The sequence below is a fragment of the Sebastes umbrosus genome, chromosome 21 (assembly GCF_015220745.1).
Source record: "Sebastes umbrosus isolate fSebUmb1 chromosome 21, fSebUmb1.pri, whole genome shotgun sequence".
Lineage (NCBI taxonomy): Eukaryota > Metazoa > Chordata > Actinopteri > Perciformes > Sebastidae > Sebastes > Sebastes umbrosus.
The window spans coordinates 23,016,022-23,036,004 of NC_051289.1; the positions used below are offsets into that span (position 1 = coordinate 23,016,022).

The 19,983-nt window shown below is 40.1% G+C and overlaps 1 protein-coding gene across 13 annotated transcripts in view; it reads right to left on the minus strand.

Annotated features, from left to right (window-relative positions):
* ccny (cyclin Y) overlaps positions 1-19,983 on the minus strand; it is a 50,741-nt gene that overhangs the window by 4,488 nt on the left and 26,270 nt on the right. For 3 of the 13 annotated variants that reach the window (XM_037756872.1, XM_037756871.1, XM_037756882.1), the window contains 10 exons: positions 17,357-17,440; positions 15,070-15,090; positions 13,785-13,819; positions 12,999-13,022; positions 11,809-11,909; positions 11,653-11,688; positions 10,870-10,927; positions 10,178-10,297; positions 4,486-4,652; positions 1,897-2,059 (listed from right to left, as the gene is read on the minus strand). In XM_037756872.1, coding sequence (XP_037612800.1) covers positions 1,897-2,059; positions 4,486-4,652; positions 10,178-10,297; positions 10,870-10,927; positions 11,653-11,688; positions 11,809-11,909; positions 12,999-13,022; positions 13,785-13,819; positions 15,070-15,090; positions 17,357-17,440 — 809 coding nt within the window. The remainder of the gene's footprint in view (positions 1-1,896; positions 2,060-4,485; positions 4,653-10,177; positions 10,298-10,869; positions 10,928-11,652; positions 11,689-11,808; positions 11,910-12,998; positions 13,023-13,784; positions 13,820-15,069; positions 15,091-17,356; positions 17,441-19,983) is intronic. The other 10 variants (XM_037756877.1, XM_037756885.1, XM_037756884.1 and 7 more) reach the window with 7 other exon arrangements.

Consider the following 19,983-nt stretch of genomic DNA (forward strand, 5'->3'; position numbering starts at 1 on the left):
GCCTCAAATGTTCTACTCCTAGACTGAAAATCATTACATTCTGTAGATGTTTCAAAGGGTTAAACAAATGTTATGGAGATTTTGGGACCTATTTTGAGAAATCTGCGTCAATCTATTTATCTTCGATCATCCATTTATTTAATCTATTTCAGATAAGGCAGTTCACTCCCTCCCTTTTTAATATGTTTATATATTTTGTTTTGTCTTTAATTGTGTATATGTTCTTTTTCTTTTACTGTTACTCTATTGTGACTTTCCTGTCAAAACTGAAAACAAAATATTGAAAAAATAGCAAAATCTCAGTGTTAACATGACCTGAGTTTGAAGTGATAATCAGCTACTGAGCAGTAGGAATCTAAACAAACTGAATTCACATATTTTTTTTTTTTTTAAAGTATCAAAACTAAACAAACTGTGATTGCACCCAAAAATGTTTTAATTAAAAAAAAAATGTTAAAGGTTCTCTAAATTCAGATCATTAATATAGCATCAAACAACTATTTGCTATGTAAAGATATAGTGGAGTAATGTCTACCTGAGCAGAGAATGAAGTCTCTCTCCCTTTGTTGTAATCAGTGCTTCTCCTTGCTTTGTTGATATAGCCGGGCCGGCTGCACCTGCCTTTTAGTACATGTTTGTGCATGTGAGCGCGTGTACAAACTGGGCCTGTGTGCATCTCCCTCACTCTCTAGTGAGTTTTGTTGCACCTGTAACTGTGTGGGACATCTTAGCCCGTTATCATTTTCATTGGTCCATAGAGTTTCGTGACATTACATACTATATATCTAGGCACATACAATATATCACCTAGCTTTCACCTGACTAAAGGCCTTTAAACCCTGGGGGCGTGATGAATAACCAACACAAATATTATATCTCTAGGGCTTTTATTGTGAAAAGTAAGAACAGAAGGAGTGGATCTGGTCTGCACTGCCTTTGTGAAAGTTGAAAGGAGTAATAAAGTTTGCCACGTTGGTTAGGACTACGGAGCCTCAGTGTTGTTGTTTCATAAATATAGGCACAACTCCACCCGTTCCGCAAAACGTGATTGGTTGATGCATTAAGTATGTTGCATTTTCGCCACGTAATATTTGTATTCTGCATGAAAGTTCTCATTACAAAAACAACTTTTAATCGCACGAAAAAAACGCTGCCTGTGTTTAAAGGCCTTAAGGGTCTAATCGGCCAGAACAACTGAAAACAGCTGTAAAGGAGTGCAGGGCCTTTAAATCAGGCACTGTGGTACTTCTTTAGTATATTACTCCAATAACACAAGCATGAAGCAAATACATACACCTTATTCACAGCAGACATTTTGACTTGGCATAGCAGGAAAAGCAGCAGTGAACTAATGACATCAACAAATAGCTCTGATCCACTAAGTAGCAGCGCAGCACCAGGGCCCTGCAACAGGCCAGACTAAATGGAATGCAGTCATTATTAATGTTGCTAATTACACCGGTGCTTTTCCTGCTAAGATGTCAAAATGTCTGCTGTGAAAAGTCAATTTCTCTTTATTTTTATAAGATCTACTTTGGTCGAACAGAGAAAAAAAGCAGCCGACGGTGCATCCGCCAGCATCAACATCATCACTGCTGTTTGAAACGCTTCCTGCAGTCAGGCAGAGGGAGAGGGAGGGAGGGACATATGTTTGAGGCAGTGAAGCTAATTGCACAGCAACACGGGCCTACATCCTGTCCTTCACCCAGCAGACGATCTGCCGTTTGTGTTTTTTGCGTGCACGTGTGTTGAGCTGAAGCACTTCTAAATACTAATTAGCCGGATGGCCTCCGTTCATTGTATCCACATCCTCAGGCCACAATAAATTGGATTCAGAAGACCTGAACTCCAAAAATCAAAATGTGTTTCCAGTTTTTTTCTCTGTCTACTACCCACCTCTAGTTTCTGAGCCTTCTCCCTGCTGAGGGGCTCCAGTGGGAAGCTGAGGTTGTTGGCCTCGGCCAGGGAGCGCAGGTCGAAGTAATACTTGGCGTAGACGCTGGACGGCACGTTGATGTTGAACTGCAGCAGCTCCAGAAACTGACGCTCCAGCTCATTCCTTTTGGCAGAGAGAGAGAAAGAGAGAGAGAAAGAGAGAGAGAAAGAGAGAGAGAGAGAGAGAGAGAGAAAGAGAGAGAGAGAGGATGTGTGAGTTGACAAGCTTAAAATAATAATAAAGTTAGTAAGATCTTTGAAATTGAATTGTCTGTCTACAAATACATTCTGTATAGAGAGACTGAAGAGGAGACAAAGAGAGTAGAGAGGGGGTGTTAGTGCTGGCAGATCCGTCACCTCACACAGACGGTGGGTGTTATTTTCACATGTGCGGTACCAATACACATTCACCGAGTAAATCCCCAAACATAAGCCTTTTCCTCATACTGAAAAGGAGTGATATCGAAGCAAAAGGCTCTGAGCGTTATGTGTAAGAAAGAATATTAATCCCACATCCCTGAAAATGCTATTGTCATGCATCGCCTCACGCCGCACAGCTCTGTGATCCCTCCTGCGGCGCGCTGACAGCCGCTTTCATCCGTTCGTCTTCAGTCGTGGCCCGTTCCTTTTGCATTGTAACCTGCATAAGAAGCACTATGCATCTCTTCTCCCTAGCCTTTTGTTCCCCGCCCACGCACATTCGCAGGCATGCAGCAACAGACGGGCTAAATTTAGACGCCACTGTAGCCAAACTCTGCCTAATAACGCTGCTTCTTTTTTATCTCTTGCCGTGGCACTCATTCAGCTATTCTCATCCCCATTTCTTTTTGTGGTTCTCCGCTCCTCACAGTCCTTTCCCAGACTCCCCTGCAGTTATTTCACAGTCAAGCTTGTGCCGGTTAGGGGGCGGAAAGGGGGAATTCAGCAGGCTATGTTCCTGAGCATGGATTCAAAAAGACTTAAATTGATCTTCCGAGGAAATCTCCGGTCAAGCACTGAGTCACCGTCCGGAAAATTGCCATATGGGAGCACGGCAGAACTACATGCTGGGCTCCTCTCACTGAGGAGAGTCCCAAACAGGTGGATTACAGTCACTGCTCTGTAAAATCTGAGCCCAAGGACGAGAATATACAGCCACTGATGAATGCAGCAGAGGTTAGAGGTCGCAGCAGTGGCAACACGTCTACAGCATTGTGTTTCCCCTCAGAATAATCCAGATTCCTGTGACGGATGTGCTGTACAGGGACAGAGTGGCGGGTCCTCATGCCCCAGATGCTTCTTCCCTGTCGCACACACAGCAATGTCATTTGTAATAGATGATGATATCTGGTAAGAGCCATGTATCTCTTGTTGTCAGCTTGTTAGGAACTAATAAACCAGGCGTATTTCAAGCTTGTTGACATGATAACGTGATTTATAATCGGTGCATGGTTTTTAGAGGCCAACATGCATAAATCTTGCTCTAACAAAAGGGTAGACAACATCTTACAGGCCGTGACACTAAACAGAATGGGACCATGATTTATTTGATCAATTACACCCTGCAATGACATGCTGTGCCTATTATGTGATAATACTTTATCATAAGGCTGAGTTGTATTTAACTGAGCCAATCTACAGTATCGCTACTTTTCTGGGACCAATCCAAGAGCCACAACAAGATAAGATAAACTGGGCAGGGTGTCAGATAAAGTCGCCCTAGGCATGTCCAGCATACATGTGACTCTGAGCACCTCTTGAGTCCAGGCTGACCCCACAAACACAGACTATTCTCAGCATAGAATGAGCCTGAAGACAGGTACAGTAGTTAAGAATGATGGTAAATAACAATACAAACAGCACGTTTTAAGGAAATCAATTAGCCGATCAACAGTAAATGTATTGTTTACAGCATTTTCAAGCGAAAATTCCAATAATTCACTGGTTGCATTTTTTCAAATGTTTTTTTTTCTAGTTTTCAATGATAGTGAACTACTTATCTTTGAGTTTGGGGCCTAACCTGAAAGCTATAAATTAAATGTATCAGCTGCAGCCAATTTCAAGCCATTGGCTTGCTCTTAATAGATTATAAAATGAAAAGTTGGCTATAAAGGCTACAGTATGTGTTATTAATTGTGAGTAACATTACATTTTGAATGCAGAAATAATAAAACACATCTCCTGCCACCTTCATAACAAAGAAAGAGAGTTATCTTTAATACATTTCATGCCTAAAAACTATTGTTATGCAAGAAGAAATGGAACTGGTTAAAAATAAGACACTTCAGAAACAAAATATTGTCACCGGCAGCAGCTGATAATATTTAGAGTAACTGACCTCAGTCTATAGGCCTTTCAGTTGTGTGTGTGCATTGCATTTCTGTGCACTTTTGACTACCTTCATATCGATAAAATGCAACATTTTAGGTAGGGATGTCACAAGAAGCGATACTTCGGTACCAAGTCGATGTCAAAATCCTGAAATCGTGGAATTTCACTGGTATTGGTATCGACTGCTACATTTCTGATATCGGGACATCCCTAGCTTTGGGTGTGTCTGCAGCAACTCACATGTCCTCCACAGTGATATCCTTGAGAATTTGGCAGTAGTCCACGTTCCAGACCGCCTGGTCGTCCCACACCTTCGATGCCAGGAGGATCGCTCCTAGCACGATCCGCTTCCAGTTGAGCGGGCAAATGTCGATCTCAGCGTAGGTCAAGAGCCTCTCCAAATACACCTTGAATAAAGAGATGTGTCACACGTAAATATCTCAGAAAATACTGATCTTTTCCACTTCTTTGAACATACTAAATTATACACATAATTTATTTTCTTCAACACTGTAACAGATGCTTTTAATGTATTATCCATTACCTATGTAATTAGCACATTCTCACATTTCTCTGTTTAATTATCCCCTGCTCTCCTTGAGAGTCTACATAGTTAGTTTGCTGCTGTACTGTTTTGCAGTCTCCTGCCGCCTCCTCCTCCTCCTCCTCCTCCTCCTCCTCCTCCTCCTGGTAAAAACCACAACAACAACATGTCAGACACTGATGAAATCCAGCTCCCCTGGAGCCTGCTCATTAAAATATCCTTGTGGATCGAAACACTCCATCTCTCTGCCTCTCTCCCCGTTTCCATTTCTCTCTCTTTTTTTGGGTAGCCAGAATTCCCACAGTCTACAGATCAGAAAGCACAACGAGCCCGCAGGCACCTGTTTCTTACAAGTTGGAGTACTTGTACAGAAGCTGATTCTTCTGATTCCACTGATCATCATTTTGTTAGAAAGTCGTTGTCGAGTACAGAAGCTGATTCTTCTGATTCCACTGATCATCATTTTGTTAGAAAGTCGTTGTCGAGCATGAAAGCTTCAGTGATCCACTGCACGGTAACAACTAAATGTCTAGCCTGGTAATGGAAGCTACAGCATACCTCGTCAGTTACCATTCCCTCACTTTCTCATTCACTCCAAAATAACAACCTCTCTATGAAATGTGTCTTAACATACACTTGTCATCTTTTTTGTACCGTTTTTCTTTTTTTATTTACATTTGTATTACTAGTACTTTTAGTTTTCAGTATGGATTTGGTACATTTATTTAGTATTCTTAAAGAGGACCTAGTATGCTCATGTTCAGGTATATACTTGTATTTGGGGTTTCTACTAGAACATGTTTACAGAACAGTCTGCTCTGATTGGTCAACCCAACCAAACTCTTTGGACTCCGCTCTAACTAAGTTTGTTTGAGGGAGTGCCAAACTATCAGCTAGGCAGGTATTATGCAAATGTATTACTTGGTGACATCACCACGTTACAGAAGAAAAGGTGGGACTTCAAGCGAGGCATTTCAGACAGTTCAGGAGCAGTGTTTCTGTGGGGGAGAGTAACTCCCTTTGGCGTGGACTTCGGGCTTTGTAACTTCAGAGACCTTTTATATGCACCAAAAACTATACACCGATCAGCCATAACATCCCCACACCCTGACCGGTCTGCAGCTACGCAGCCCCATACGCAACAAACTGCGATGCACTGTGTGTTCTGACACCTTTCTATCGGAACCAGCATTAACTTTTTCAGCAATTTGAGCAACAGTAGCTCTTCTATTGGATCGGACAACACAGGCCAGCCTTCGCTGACCCAGTCGTCTAGCCATCACAATTTGGCCTTTGTCAAAGTCGCTCACATTCAAAAATGGCTGGCCCATTTTTCTGCTTCCAACACAAAGTTCAAAGTTCAAAGTGTTCACTTGCTGCTTAATATATCCCCCCCACTGCCAGGTGCCATTGTAACGAGATAGTCAATGTTATTCACTTCACCTGTCAGTGGTCTTAATGTTATGGCTGATCGGTGTATAAAGCATAATAGGTCTTTTTTAATAAATATTTAACTTCAGTATACTACAGTCTATTTCATTTTTTGTATTTTTGGTATTTGTATTGCTTATGGCCGACTTTCTGAACATGTCATTTGCTAAAGTTTGCAACAGATATGATCCAATACAAACATTCATGTAACAGCAACTTTTTCCCCAGCTGACTGGGAACTACATTTTTTATTTTCCATAAATAAAATGTGCTGCAGGCTCAACTGAATTCAGACCAGTTACAGCTTTGAAATCTGTCATCTCAGATGACAAGTCTGACTAAAAGAAAAAATCGGGTCTGCAGAGATGCTGTATTTTTTATGGTGGAGTGGAATATACTGTGGAACAACCTATTATAATTCTGTGTGAATGTGCACTGTGGCAGAACTGTCAGTATTATGTGACTTAAAAACCTAAACAGACTCCGAGAAGACTGTCAGAGAGTCGTTAGATGAAGATTATTCCCGTCTAATTACTGGGCATAAAATAGTACCTTGTGGCATGGACAAATAGAGAGGCAAAGAGAAGGGAGATGTTGTATACTTTCATTCTGTTTTGCAGTCTGGTTTGACTTGCCCACTAGCACGGCTCAGGTGGCTAATTGGACAAGTCAAGCTGGGCTGGGCTTCGTGCCTGCAGGCAGTGCTAACCTATCTCTGTTGTGGCCCAGAGCCTGCCAACAGACACCACATATACACTCATCTGGCAGCGGGCTGCACACATTGAAGAAAGCCCCAATGAAATGAGAGCCAGGCCACATGCTGAGCGATATGAATGCAACAGCACAGAGAGGAAGCTATACAAACAAGCACAACAAAGAATCCAGCGGCAGTGTGGTTGGCAAACAGCAGCCACATGCCGCCTCATTAAACAAAAATGATTAAACTTTGTGATTCCTGGGCCCGATGTCACAGATGAGGTTTGGCACAAGACAGAGAAGCTGGTCTCCAAGGAGCTCAAAGGTTAAACTAAGCTCAGGAACAGGCTAATTTCTGAAACAGAGGGATGTTAACTGGTCTGAATGTAGTAAAAACATACTATTTTCATATTTACTTCGATGGTTTTCTGTCCACTCGTGTTTGAAAAGTAATCCTGCAGTGTCACACTACATCTATTATCCATAAAATTTGCAAGCCAAAGCATGAAGCACTTGATTTAAAGTTTATGATTCATTATGTAAAATAGAGGAATTCATTTGAACACATTCCTGACTGGTGGTTGCTTTAACTACTATATATATATATATATCATTAAGTTTATACTCCAAACCATCAACATGTTGTGTTCTGCATTTAAAGGAACAGTGTGTAGCATTTTGGGGGATATTGGCAGAAATGGAATAAAATATTCATAACTATGTTTTCATTAATGTGTAATCACTCGAAACTAAAAAATCATTGTGTTTTCGTTAGCTTAGAATGAGCCCTTCAGCGGCTCACGTTACCGCAGTATTGAAAAGGGAGGAGTGAGGTGTACTCAGTTGGTTGCAATCTGCAACCACACCACTAGATGCCGCCAAATCCTACAAACTATACCTTTAAAACAACTAAACATTAAAAGACATTCTGTGGGGATAATAAACAGAGCCAGTGTTAATGGTATAAAGGTCTCTTCCTACTCTTCATGTATTATCTATTGCTACTACCAGTGCAGGCTATCCAGTACAGTAGGTAAGGTAGGTAGATTAAAATGCAGCAGTAGTTAAACACATCAGTCTAATATATTCTAAATGTTTCTAAACTAATATAAACTAATAGTTTCCCGTATGACACCAATGCATGACCTTTGCCCCCTGGAAATTGCTATGGATGGTAATGGTAGCGTTTGAGCTTTGATCAACAATGATTTGCCAAAGAAGACTGATTATCTGGGTGTCTGCCGTCTCCATCCCAGAGTTAAGTCTTCCCTTTCCTATCTGTCCTATGATGGGACAAATGGGAAGGAAAGGAAGACTCCCCTGTCTAAAGTTAGCTGCGTCAGCTAAGCTAACCTCATAACCACCAGCTAACAGCCTGATACAATTACTGATGGGCATGCCAGACTTTACTCTGGGGGACTGAAAGAGACAGGTTATGTGCCAGACTGTGTGTGTGTGTGCGTACGTGACTTAGTTAAGTCTGACACATCTTTGTTGGAGTACACCTGTACATGGATTAAAGACACAGACACAGAAACACTAGATACTGTGCGTCAGTGTCTTTGCTTTCCCATCACTGTCTGGAGTAGTGGACATAGGTGCTCACCCATGCATGCAGTTCACACATTGGTGCATCTGTCAGTGAAGCAGAGCAACTCAATACAAGGCCACACGGCCAGACATATTAACCCCTGCACTCCACATTCTCTGGGGACACACGTGTCGGCCAGAGCGACAAAGTGTGGACAGAGATGTTTCTGGGCAAATGAGTGGGGAGGGAGAGAGAGAGAACATGTTCAACTGAATGTGGCTGGTAAAAGTTGGGTAAGAAACATTTTCAAAGTACGGCCATTCCTATCCCATAAAGATTCTGAAAAACGTATTCATTGCTTTTATATCAAATAGATTATTGAAATGCTCTTTTTTACTGCTCTTCAACTGAAACATTTCAACTTATTCAGAACTGTGCTGCCACACTTTTAACCAAAACAAGTGAAGAGAGAGCATATTGCCCCGGTTTAGATACACTCCATTGGCTCCCATTATCATTTAGAATAGATTTTACGGTTCTTTTTACTTGTTTTTAAAGCTCTTAATGGTTTGGGAACGGCCTACATTGCAGACTCTCTGTCATTTTATAATCCTTCACAAGCTCTCACATCTTCTACTGCTGGGTTTTTAAATACACACAATAATCCAAATGATGGAATATCCTACCAAGAGCTATGAGAGACGCAGGCTCTGTGAACATTTATTAAATGACAGTTGAAAACCTATTTAATTTGGCTTGTAATTAATGTCATTCTTCTCATTATTATTTTTTACTAATTCTCAAATTTTTATTAATTTCACTTATATATTTTTATCATCTGCTGTCTTTTTTATTGTCTAATTTTAGTGTGTATTTTCCCTTGTTTGAATTTGATATATTTATTTTTTATGGTAAAGTACTTTGAGCTACATCTCTCGAATTGAAAGGGCTCTTTAAATAAAGTTGATTATTATTAATTTAGTTATTATTACTATACATAAGTTGTATAGGAAAAACAGCACAAGTGAATTAGCCTTATTCTGTATTAATTTAAGAGCGGATATGCATTCTTTCTTTAAATACTTGTATAATAAAATAACACATAAATAACCTGGTTAAAGAACATAAAGACTTCTTATCACTATACTACTGTAAAACTATTGTAATGTGTGATGATGGTAAGAGAAAGCACACAAAACAAATGCTAAAGACTCACAGGGGTCAGGGGAGGAGAGAAAGAGAAAGAAATGAGATACAAGGGGGAGTAAAGCTGTCCTTGATCTCACGTTTTTAATAGAGGTGAGCAGCGCCGGATGTCATAAGTCTTTAGGAGATAACCTGCTGCACAGTAAAGCACCAATTATATCCTTGCTTCAGGCGCAGACATACTAGTTCACACCAAAGTCATTCTGAAAGGAAATTGCACAGATCAAATTGATCTTGTCACATTTCTTGTGTCACCTTCCAATTTTCTGGTCTCTCCTGTGAGAATTAGTTAACTTTTCAACATTTTTGGGGAAACAGTCTCTGGGAGGAGGGGGGCGTATTTAGCATTTGATAGGATTCAGGAGGAAGAAATAAGGTACAAAAATAAATGAGAGAACAGAGTGTAAAGAAGGCAATAGAAAGAAGACGGCACATGAGACTAGGGAAGGCAAAAAAGAGAGAATCAGGAAGCAACACTCCCTCCTGGTGTCAGCACTGAAATACACACACATACACACACTTACCAAGGTGACAATGGCACACTCAGCGGTGAGCTGTGCGGCGCTGAACAGCGTCCTGACAAAGCGGTAGATCTGCTTCTGCTCAGGGTCGTGTTTCTCATAATCAGGAGGAAGTTCAGACTTCTAGAACAGAAGATAACAAACAAAATGAGAATGAAAGATTTAATGTGACTGTTTACCAAAAATGGAAACACAAGCTGCAAGTTGAGACTTTTGCTCACAAACGAGTATTCATTTTGAATAGAGTGTGTTGTAGATTTTGGATAAGGAGCATCAGTTATGTAGTCATTACGTACATTTTTGGACTGAGAAGGTATGATTTAAATTTTGTTTCATATTCATTCTCATTATTATCTACCAAAGATCATCCTCGCCATCAGTGTTAAAATAAAAAAAATAAAAAGTTCAATGGCATTTTAATTAAAAGAGGTCATAATGAAACACCAAAGAAAGGTTTACATTTTGTACTACCTTGTCATTTGCAAGTGCCTTCATTTCAAGTGTTAATTGTGAAAAGAACTGTAAAAAAAAGGAACTGAAAATACATTTGAATGATCCAGATGGTCCCCGAAATTACAGATTTGATCCATGTGGGTATTTGCTGTTCATCAGCTTGTGTGGTTTGTCTCGCTGATGAGCCCTGACAGCTCTACAGCGTTCACATAATGGAAACGTATCTACAGATACGGCCTTACCGTGAGCGGGTGCAGTTTCTCATCGAAAATGTCTATCAACATTCTTCCGTCGACATCCCTGGAATGACAAACAGGTAGGAGGGACATCAGGGTATGATAGAAATGTAAAACAGATGGCATGAGACTCATTTAATTTAAAACATGATGACTTCATCCTCTGGGATGTCAGGTTGCCTGTTCAATAAGCCATTAATGGGCATTTATCTGCACCTCAAGCAACTGCACTACATGGGATTCCTACCAGTTACTGAGAATAGAGACAAAGAAAAGGACGTCTCTACACCCTTCTACGAGACCACATTTTATTGCAGAAGGATGCCCAGTTTGTCAGGCTTCATGTGGAGGAAGCCATCGGACAGAATGTCACAATACCTAAAGAGTTTGACATTTCAATATAGGCTTTAGGGGGCATTTTTTTCTGCCAAGCAGTGGGCAACCTCCAGTTCTGAGTGAAGCAATGAGAAGTGCTTTAAAATCTTTCTAATGGCCAGCAGGGCCTCTGGTCGCAAAAATAAGTCCTTTTGTATAGAAGTCTATGAGAAAATGAGCCTACTTCTCACTTGATTTATTACCTCAGTAAACATTGTAAACATGAGTTTATGGTCTCAGTCGCTAGTTTCAAGTCTTCTTCACGTCCACATCTTATATACAGTCTGTGATGACAAGTTTTATCTGTGTCTGCTAACGCCTGATGCTGATATTTGAGGCAGGATTGTGAAATGGACAACAGACGGAGAGAAACGAATGCAAGAACTCATAAATGAATGAAAGCCCTTATCATACCTGTTCTTTATGTGGTAGTATATTGCGAGGGCTACGCTGTTAAGAGAAAAAAAAAAAACACATGACAATTAATTTCAAACAATGAACCCAAAACATTTCTCCTCATTGCGGAGATTGAACATTACATTAAGAGTTCATAAACAGTTATGTAGTTACCATTTGATGGTGTATTTGAGGTTGGGCTGACTGACGGTGCTGTCATCGAGGAATATGGTGGAACATGAGCTGTACTTCCGTCTCACCGGGCCTTGATGATGCTGGAGTTCACACACACACACACACACACACACACATACATACATACAGACAGGCAGACAGGCAGACAGACAGACAGAGACACATGCACGTCAATCTCTATTTCAGTCATACTCTGACCAGCCAAGAGGCCTGCTAACAGCCATGGAAAGTGGGGCACCTGCAAGCCCACAAACTAAATCTATCTGTCCTCTGTCAACTTCTGACATGGTTGCATGCGGGGATGGCATTGACTGTATGGTGGAGTGCAACTTCAGCTCCAAACTTCCATTTAGTAATGAATAGGGATGTCACGATACCAGAAATTTAGTAGTCGATACTAATACCAGTGAAATTCCACGATTCCAATTCGATGGCACCTGCTGTGTCGACATCAGCAGGACGAGAGCTAGTTAATGTTAGCTGTTAGCAGCTGGTAAGCAGCACAGTCCTGCATGGAGCTAACAGCTAACGTTAACTAGCTCTCATCCTGCCGATTTCAACATGGATTTGTTGTTCATAATGTAGCATTATCGGGGAAAAAATAGGATGCGTCCCCAGAATACGTCAATAGTTTTTTAGAGTTTACTGCATCACAAACACATTTTCTATTGTGCCCAGGACGATGGGACGATGTTAATCTCAAGCCTTGATGGTACTTATGGTACCTGCGGTACTGTAGAAAACTGAGTACCGTCATGTTTTCAGAATTTTGGCATCAACTTGGTACCAAAGTATCGGTTCTCGTGACATCCCTTGTGATGACTTTTCTTTTAACTGGCTCATTTTCTCCTGGCACATACTGAACCAGAGCTTTATCATGTCAATATGGTTATTCCTTTTTTTATTTGCTCACAATCAAAAGAATGTTTATTCTTTTCAAGATAAAAACTTCACTGATTCATCTGTAAAAATAACATATTCTACCAATTGCTGCTCTTGCGGCTGAAGGAGTGATGGACAAAGATGAACTACATCATAACGGGATGAAATTGTTGCTACTACATCTAAATAATGACATTTAACTACATCTTCTGCACACATGACTATGACTATAAGAAGACAATGATAAAGGGGTTGGAGTATTTTGAGGGTCATTTTGAGGACTTTACCTTGTTCTCCGAAATGTGTGTGAACTTGCAAAAAAGATACAACACAATACAATCACCATTTGCACCATTATAATATTCACAATTGTATCAAACTACCAAATAACTAAATGACAGTTGAATGATAAAATCCACTTCATGCTCTTAAGTAGGGTTGCAACTAACAATTATTTTCATTTTCGATTAATTTGACAGTTATTTTCTCGATTAATTGATTAGTTGTTTGGTCTATAAAATGTCAGAAAATGGTGAAAAATGTCGATCAGTGTTTCCCAAAGCTCAAGATGACGTCCTGAAATGCCTTTTTTTTGTCCACAACTCAAATATATTCAGTTTACTGTAATAGAGGAGTAAAGAAACCCAAAAATATTCAGATTTAAGAAGCTGGAATCAGGATTTGACTTTTTTTTCTTAAACAATTACTCAAACTAATCATCAAAATAATAGGTGTTTAATTGAATAGGTGACAACTAATGGATCAATCGATTAATCGTTACAGCTCTAGTCAAACATCTTCAAAATTAACAGGAATTACAATTCAAATGTAAACCTTTTTAATGCAGCAACTGGTCAAAATGTAAACAGGAAATAAAATTCCAGTATATAATGTGTATAGTATACAAACATAAAAATGTAATTTAATAGATCGGCCCCCATTGTCACCGAAATCCAATCCAGCAATCTGAGTCAGTATCGGCCTGATAATCCGATCCAGTATCTGTATCGGTGCATCCCAAACACTACTGTCCTCTTTAACGTATCACACACAATGTCCTTTAGCGTACTTACATGGTTGATGTAAAGGCTCTTTCGTTTTTCTCGAACTGCAAAGGAAGATGAGAGAACAGGTGTCAGCGGTCAAGCTCAGTAGGAGTGCAGTACACAACCCTCACAGACAGGGAGCAGCATTTATCCAGGGTTTATACGTTTTTTCTCTAATTATTCTACACTGCATTAAACAACACATGGCAGTTTTAGCAAAAAGCATTTTTAATATGAAAAAAGAACATTTCAAAGCCTGTAAAATGGCTTTTCTCTCCCGCTACATTAGAAATTGTGTTTTAATGTGGGGGAATGAGTGTGAGCTAATTATCTAATCCATTCATCATTTTGGCCCACATGAGTCCAAATTAAATGACGCATGTTTCATTCAAGAGGAGATTTGTCATTTGAGCTTTCTTTCTGTTCATACAAATGCTAATTCTGCTTAATGGCCGAGGTGAGTTGTTAGTTTTATAGAGCTCACTTCATGAGTGCATGGCGTAACACACACACACACACACACACACACACACGGCTGTGTGTAATGCGGTTGTGTCCGTTTGTGCATCCGTGTGTGTCTGTATGTGTGTGTGTTCACTCTGATGTAGGAGAGCACACGAGGGGGAAAAAAGATCGCCGGCAAAGCAAACTGGAGCAGATGCAGAGCGCAGCATCACACATCAAGTGACGTAGTGAGCTGTCTGGCACCTCTCACCCTGCCGCCCTGTCTGTCTCTCACCTCTCCGACACACACGCACATGCACGCACACGCACACGCACACGCACACGCACACACACTCTAATGCACATGTTTTTTTCTTTCCCTAGGGGCAGTCGTGACTGTATGCTCTGCTTTCTAGCAAAAAGCAGCAGGCTCTTCTTACGTCATAATCAGTGAAAAAAAAAAAAAAACCCTGACGGCGGTGATTTCTGAAATAATAAGGAAGAAAAATCACATAATTTTTTTCTACAAATCAACACTGACACATTTAATATTCTTCTGAACAGTAGTGTTGAATCTTAACATTTGTTACATTCACACCTCCTCTGTTGAAAAGATTTCATAAGCGCTGCTGCTGGTGTGGAAAATAAACGGTCATGCACATGGGCACAAACACACACACACATATATATATAGAATGATATCAGCAGCTCAGCAGTGAAGGCACGTCACCCGCTAACAAAGAACGATACGGATCAAGTACAAGAATACAATAAAGCTTGAGACCACATGAAAAGTCCAGCGCAGAAACACACAGTAAGCATAGTGCTGCTACCCGTCCACAGAGACCAGACACATATACATGCTTACCTCTCTTGTTGGGCACAGCAACTGAAAAAACACAAAGCCCAAGTTGTTCTCTGTGTGTCCTGTATTGGTATTTATTTGTGTGCAATATGTTGAGAAAACAGGCCAGCAGACATTCACACAAGAGCTTGATAAAAAAGGCTAATAAAAGATCAGATCAATATATCAGCCTTCAGGCTACAAACCCTTCAGATGAACCAGCAAATGGAACAATATCAAGCCTCTTATCATCAAAGTAAAAAAGACTGAGGCTAAACTGAATCCCAGAAACCAACTTCATCACATTTCAGTTGATTAAAATGCATTAGTGTCACTGTGAAGGGTCCAGACGGCTACCGGATCAGTCTCACTGCTTGATAAGAGACGATCAAAACAGCCCAGTGTGCCTCAAATAATCTGACGCAAAGGCAGCTGCTGTAACATTTCCACAGGAGCCTGCCTGGAGCTTCTATGGTGGATAAAAGGATGTTGATCAACTGGACTTTTACATAGCTCCCCATCTGAAATCCCTGTATCAATCAAACAGCTTGCATTCCCACAAAGGGGGCGGCACATGCCATCGTTTGAAACTTAAAAATACTATTTTTTGCAGGCTGCGTTCTCGCTTGATGTGCAATCTGCCACATATAGTGGCAACGCTGCTCTTTGAATGACCTCTCTCAACGGGGGTTTTTGAGGATCAATGTCGATTGATAAAAACCTACAGTCAACATGAATGAGGCCCTGAGGGAGTAGGGGGAGGAGAGGCGATGTAAAGTGGTGAGAAAACGTAATCAAAAAATACACTAGAGATCTGTGATGAGACTACCTGAAATGTGAGTGTTTAATGCATTCTAGAGATGTTTACATTACTGTAGGTTTCATGACTTACACTTGAAAGCTGTGTGGAATTGTACACAGGGGTTTATGATGTGCTTACTTATTTTGCACGACAAATTCTTCAAACTACAGTCTTCAGACGGAATGCATATAGTCACCCGATTTGACTGTTATCAGGCCATTGAAAGTGTGTTTTTGCTCTTATAACCATCATAGATGTGGGTCAGTAGGGGCCTGCTATGCCTACTACGTTGTAAAACTGAAAGCAAAACTTAAAACAAACACGTTCTAACACGTTGTAAAACTGCATGAAACATTGAACACAAACAAAACAATTTGTTTAGGTTTAGGCAACAGAACCACTTAGCTAAAGGAACAGTGTGTAGTATTTAGGGGGATCTATTGGCAGAAATTAATATAATATTAATAAGTATGTTTTCTTTAGTGTATAATCACTTGAAAATAAGAATTATTGTGTTACTGTTACCTTAGAATGAGCCGTTTATATCTACATAGGGAGCGGGTCCTCTTCACTCTTCATGGAGCCGGCCACTATGTTTCTACAGTAGCCCAGAATGGACAAACCAAACGCATGCTCTAGATAGGGTCATTTGCGGTTTCGTGTCGGCCACCATAGTTCTCTTACACGCTTGGCACATGGGAGAAGTGTCAGTTAATTGCAATCTGCAACTTCACTGCTAGATGCCGCCAAATCCTACACACTGCACCTTTAAGTTTAGGGGAAAACACTGTGTTTTGGCTTAAAATAACTATGTTCCAAAAAAGAAAGTAAAATTTAACGCTTATGAACGCAAAGACAATTATATCTTGTTGGTTTCACATGGGATGCGAACCCCGGTCTCCTGGGTGAAAGTACTGTGTTTTGTGTACCATCCATCGCCCCCTAACTCCACCCCATATGGAGTTTCATATTGTCTATACTACAACGCCTCACTTCTGCCACTGCTTCCATCATAATTACTACGGTCGCTAGGTCACTGTCGTCTTCTTTTATACCTTCTTTCAGTGATCGACCACGTGTATAGATGACAAAACATACTAGCGGGTGTAGCAGGGCCCTACTGACCCACATCTATGAGGCTTATAACCACTGATAACGCACATTTAGGCTAAGAATTTAATCAACCAAGAGCAAAGGCCATCAGAAACTCTTTCCAAACAGCTGTGGATGACACTACTAGAAAGAATTACCCATTAAGTTAGTGCTTGGTACACACTTGCAGTAATACTCGCAGAGTAAGAAAAGCCATCACAATAATGCATAACACAACTTCACCTTGCCTCACACTCCGTCACCTTCATCTATGCAGGTCCAGACATATTTAACATGGCTCTTGCAGACACCTTCCAAGTTTTCAACGCACTCACCAACAATCCCTATACAATTTGTCAGCGCTACTTTACTGTCAAAGTTTCAAAAGTAGGTTTGGGAGAAAAGCGAGGTGCTCACAATGCTCACCGTCAGTCTGGGACTTGCTGAGGAAGATGGTGCTGGCCCGGGGATGATCTGACGGATTATACTCCATGGGCAGATCTGGAAAAAAATGAGGAAACAAAACATTAGTCTTACAGGCAGCATTTGATGTAAAGAGTTTAATTCTAAACTGATTAGTATACCATTTGAAAAACTTCAACAACTAAGATACACATCTGGTAAAAAAAAAAGCAACTTCCCTTTGAGTCTGCATACTGTACATTTTCTTTTGACAAAATTATATTCAACAGAATATAAAGTAATCATCAGTATGTTGGGAATAGCAGGCAAGGCTATGATCGTTTTACCAAAATAACTCACACACAGTGTGGACTGAAACCTTTCAGTCTGAGGTTAAATGTGTGGGTTTGGCTTTAGGGGTTAACCACCTCTCCTGCAATGGACTGAACCGAATGGAAAAACAATCTGTCGGCTGTGTAAACGGCGGTTTGTGAATCGATGTGCTAAGCAAACACACCAAAAAGGTATAGATTTGTTTTAGATCATCATCTGTACACACAAACCACCTAGAATCAGCCACCAGATTAGACAGTAGCTGGCAATAGGAGCCGCAATAAATCACAAGAAAGAGATCTTTGAGTATTCGATGAGCTGTTGAACTCTGACAGCAGGTTTGTACAACATCTATCCTCTGAGTCAGACACTGACTGCTGCAGGTACAACTATCTGCCACCAGGTGATCTATGTCACAAGGTGTCTGCAAGGTTTTTCCTCACATATGAAAGCAAGTACAAATGAATAGAAGACTAATATCCAAATAACAGTGTTAAACATGAAAATGTGTATGTAAAATATGACCTTTACTACCACATTTAAGACTGAAATTCTGTATTAGCTTGCATTTGATACTAATTTAAACACACATTTTTAATTTAAGACACAACTTCCTTTATTATGGAGAGGTAATAAATAAGAAGGGCTGTCAAAGTTAATACACTAATAACACATTGAGGAAAATTAGTTTTTTACGCCACTAATTTCTTTAACACATTAAATACAACTTTTAGGTTGTAGCGGGCTCAGTCTTAAAGCTAGAGTGAAGACACTGGTATCGTATGAAACTACAAAACCTAAGGAATTTGTACCAACCATGACAGCTTGTCGGGAAAGAGGCTAAAGAACGTTCCAAACATATGCTTAATTTTGGCTAGCAAAATCTGGCATGGCCATTTCCAAAGGGGTCCCTTGACCTCTGACCTCAAGATATGTGAATGAAAATGGGTTCTATGAGTCTCCCCTTTACAGACATGCTCACTTTATGATAATCACATGCAGTTTGGGGCAAGTCATAGTCAAGTCAGCACACTGACACACTGACAGCTGTTGTTGCCTGTTGGGCTGCAGTTTGCCATGTTATGATTTGAGCATATTTCTTATGCTAAATGCAGTACCTGTGAGGGTTTCTGGACAATATTTGTCATTGTTTTGTGTTGGTAATTGATTTCCAATAATAAATATATACATACATTTGCATAAAGCAAGCATATTTGCCCACTCCCATGTTGATAAGAGTATTAAATACTTGACAAATTATCCTTTAAGGTACATTTTGAACAGATCAGATTAAAAGTGACTAAACACCATAGAATAATTCATGATTTTCAAGTCTTGTAAAAGCTTTCCATTATTTTTATCAGATTGTTCAGATGTTAGATACCTGGGTGACTAATCATCCCCATTACCTTATCTATTTCATTCTGGTTTACTTCATGAAATGTCATTTTTTTTATATTCACTTTTAATTTTAACACATGTCCCGAGTTAAACCTCTGATGGCAGTGTGACTCAGCCTCTGGCTGACTGGTGTTTAACAAAGTCAAAGTAAAAGTGTGTTTTAGTTCTGCACAAATTTGTTATTTTCATTATAGATTAATTCCATTGGTTATTTTTTTTTAATTAGTTGATTAATTGTTTAGCCTATAAAATGTCAGAAAATAGTGAAAAATGCCCATCCCCGGTCCATAAAGCCAAAAAATATATATCTTTTATCTTTTTGCTGTTAGACATGTGTGTGCCAAGTCAGAAGCTACAGCCACTGTTGCCTGGTGGATGACTGCTATGTAAAACCACTGAATATATCAGCATCAATTGAGTGTCCTAGTTCCTTGCCCCCATTAAATCCCACAGGCCAAAACATGAGTTTTATTCTTAAATTATAAACAAAAAATGTACAAAGAAGTTATGCACTGTGTTCTAAGCCTGCAGCCCTCGAGTTCATAGCTGTGGCTGCTAGTGAAACAGAGAACCACTGTTGTTTGAACAGCTGATTGGTAGTTTATCCCTACCGCTGTTTGAATTTTATGGTGGCCCGGTGAAGGGATTTAATATCCTGAACAACCTAAGCTCAAACATTTGTTGACATTTGGTTAAGATCATTATCATATTCCCGTATGGGTTAATTATTAGCTACAACTGTATTACTAACTCTTAAAAACTCAACAGAGGCAAGGAAACTAAGCTAAAACTTAACACACATAAAAACAGTGTGAGGTGGTGACCCCATCAGCAGCTTCCTGGTTTCTTGGATGATGTCAGTGAAACAGGAAAGGGTCAGAAGGAACCAACACCCACAAAGACCAGTA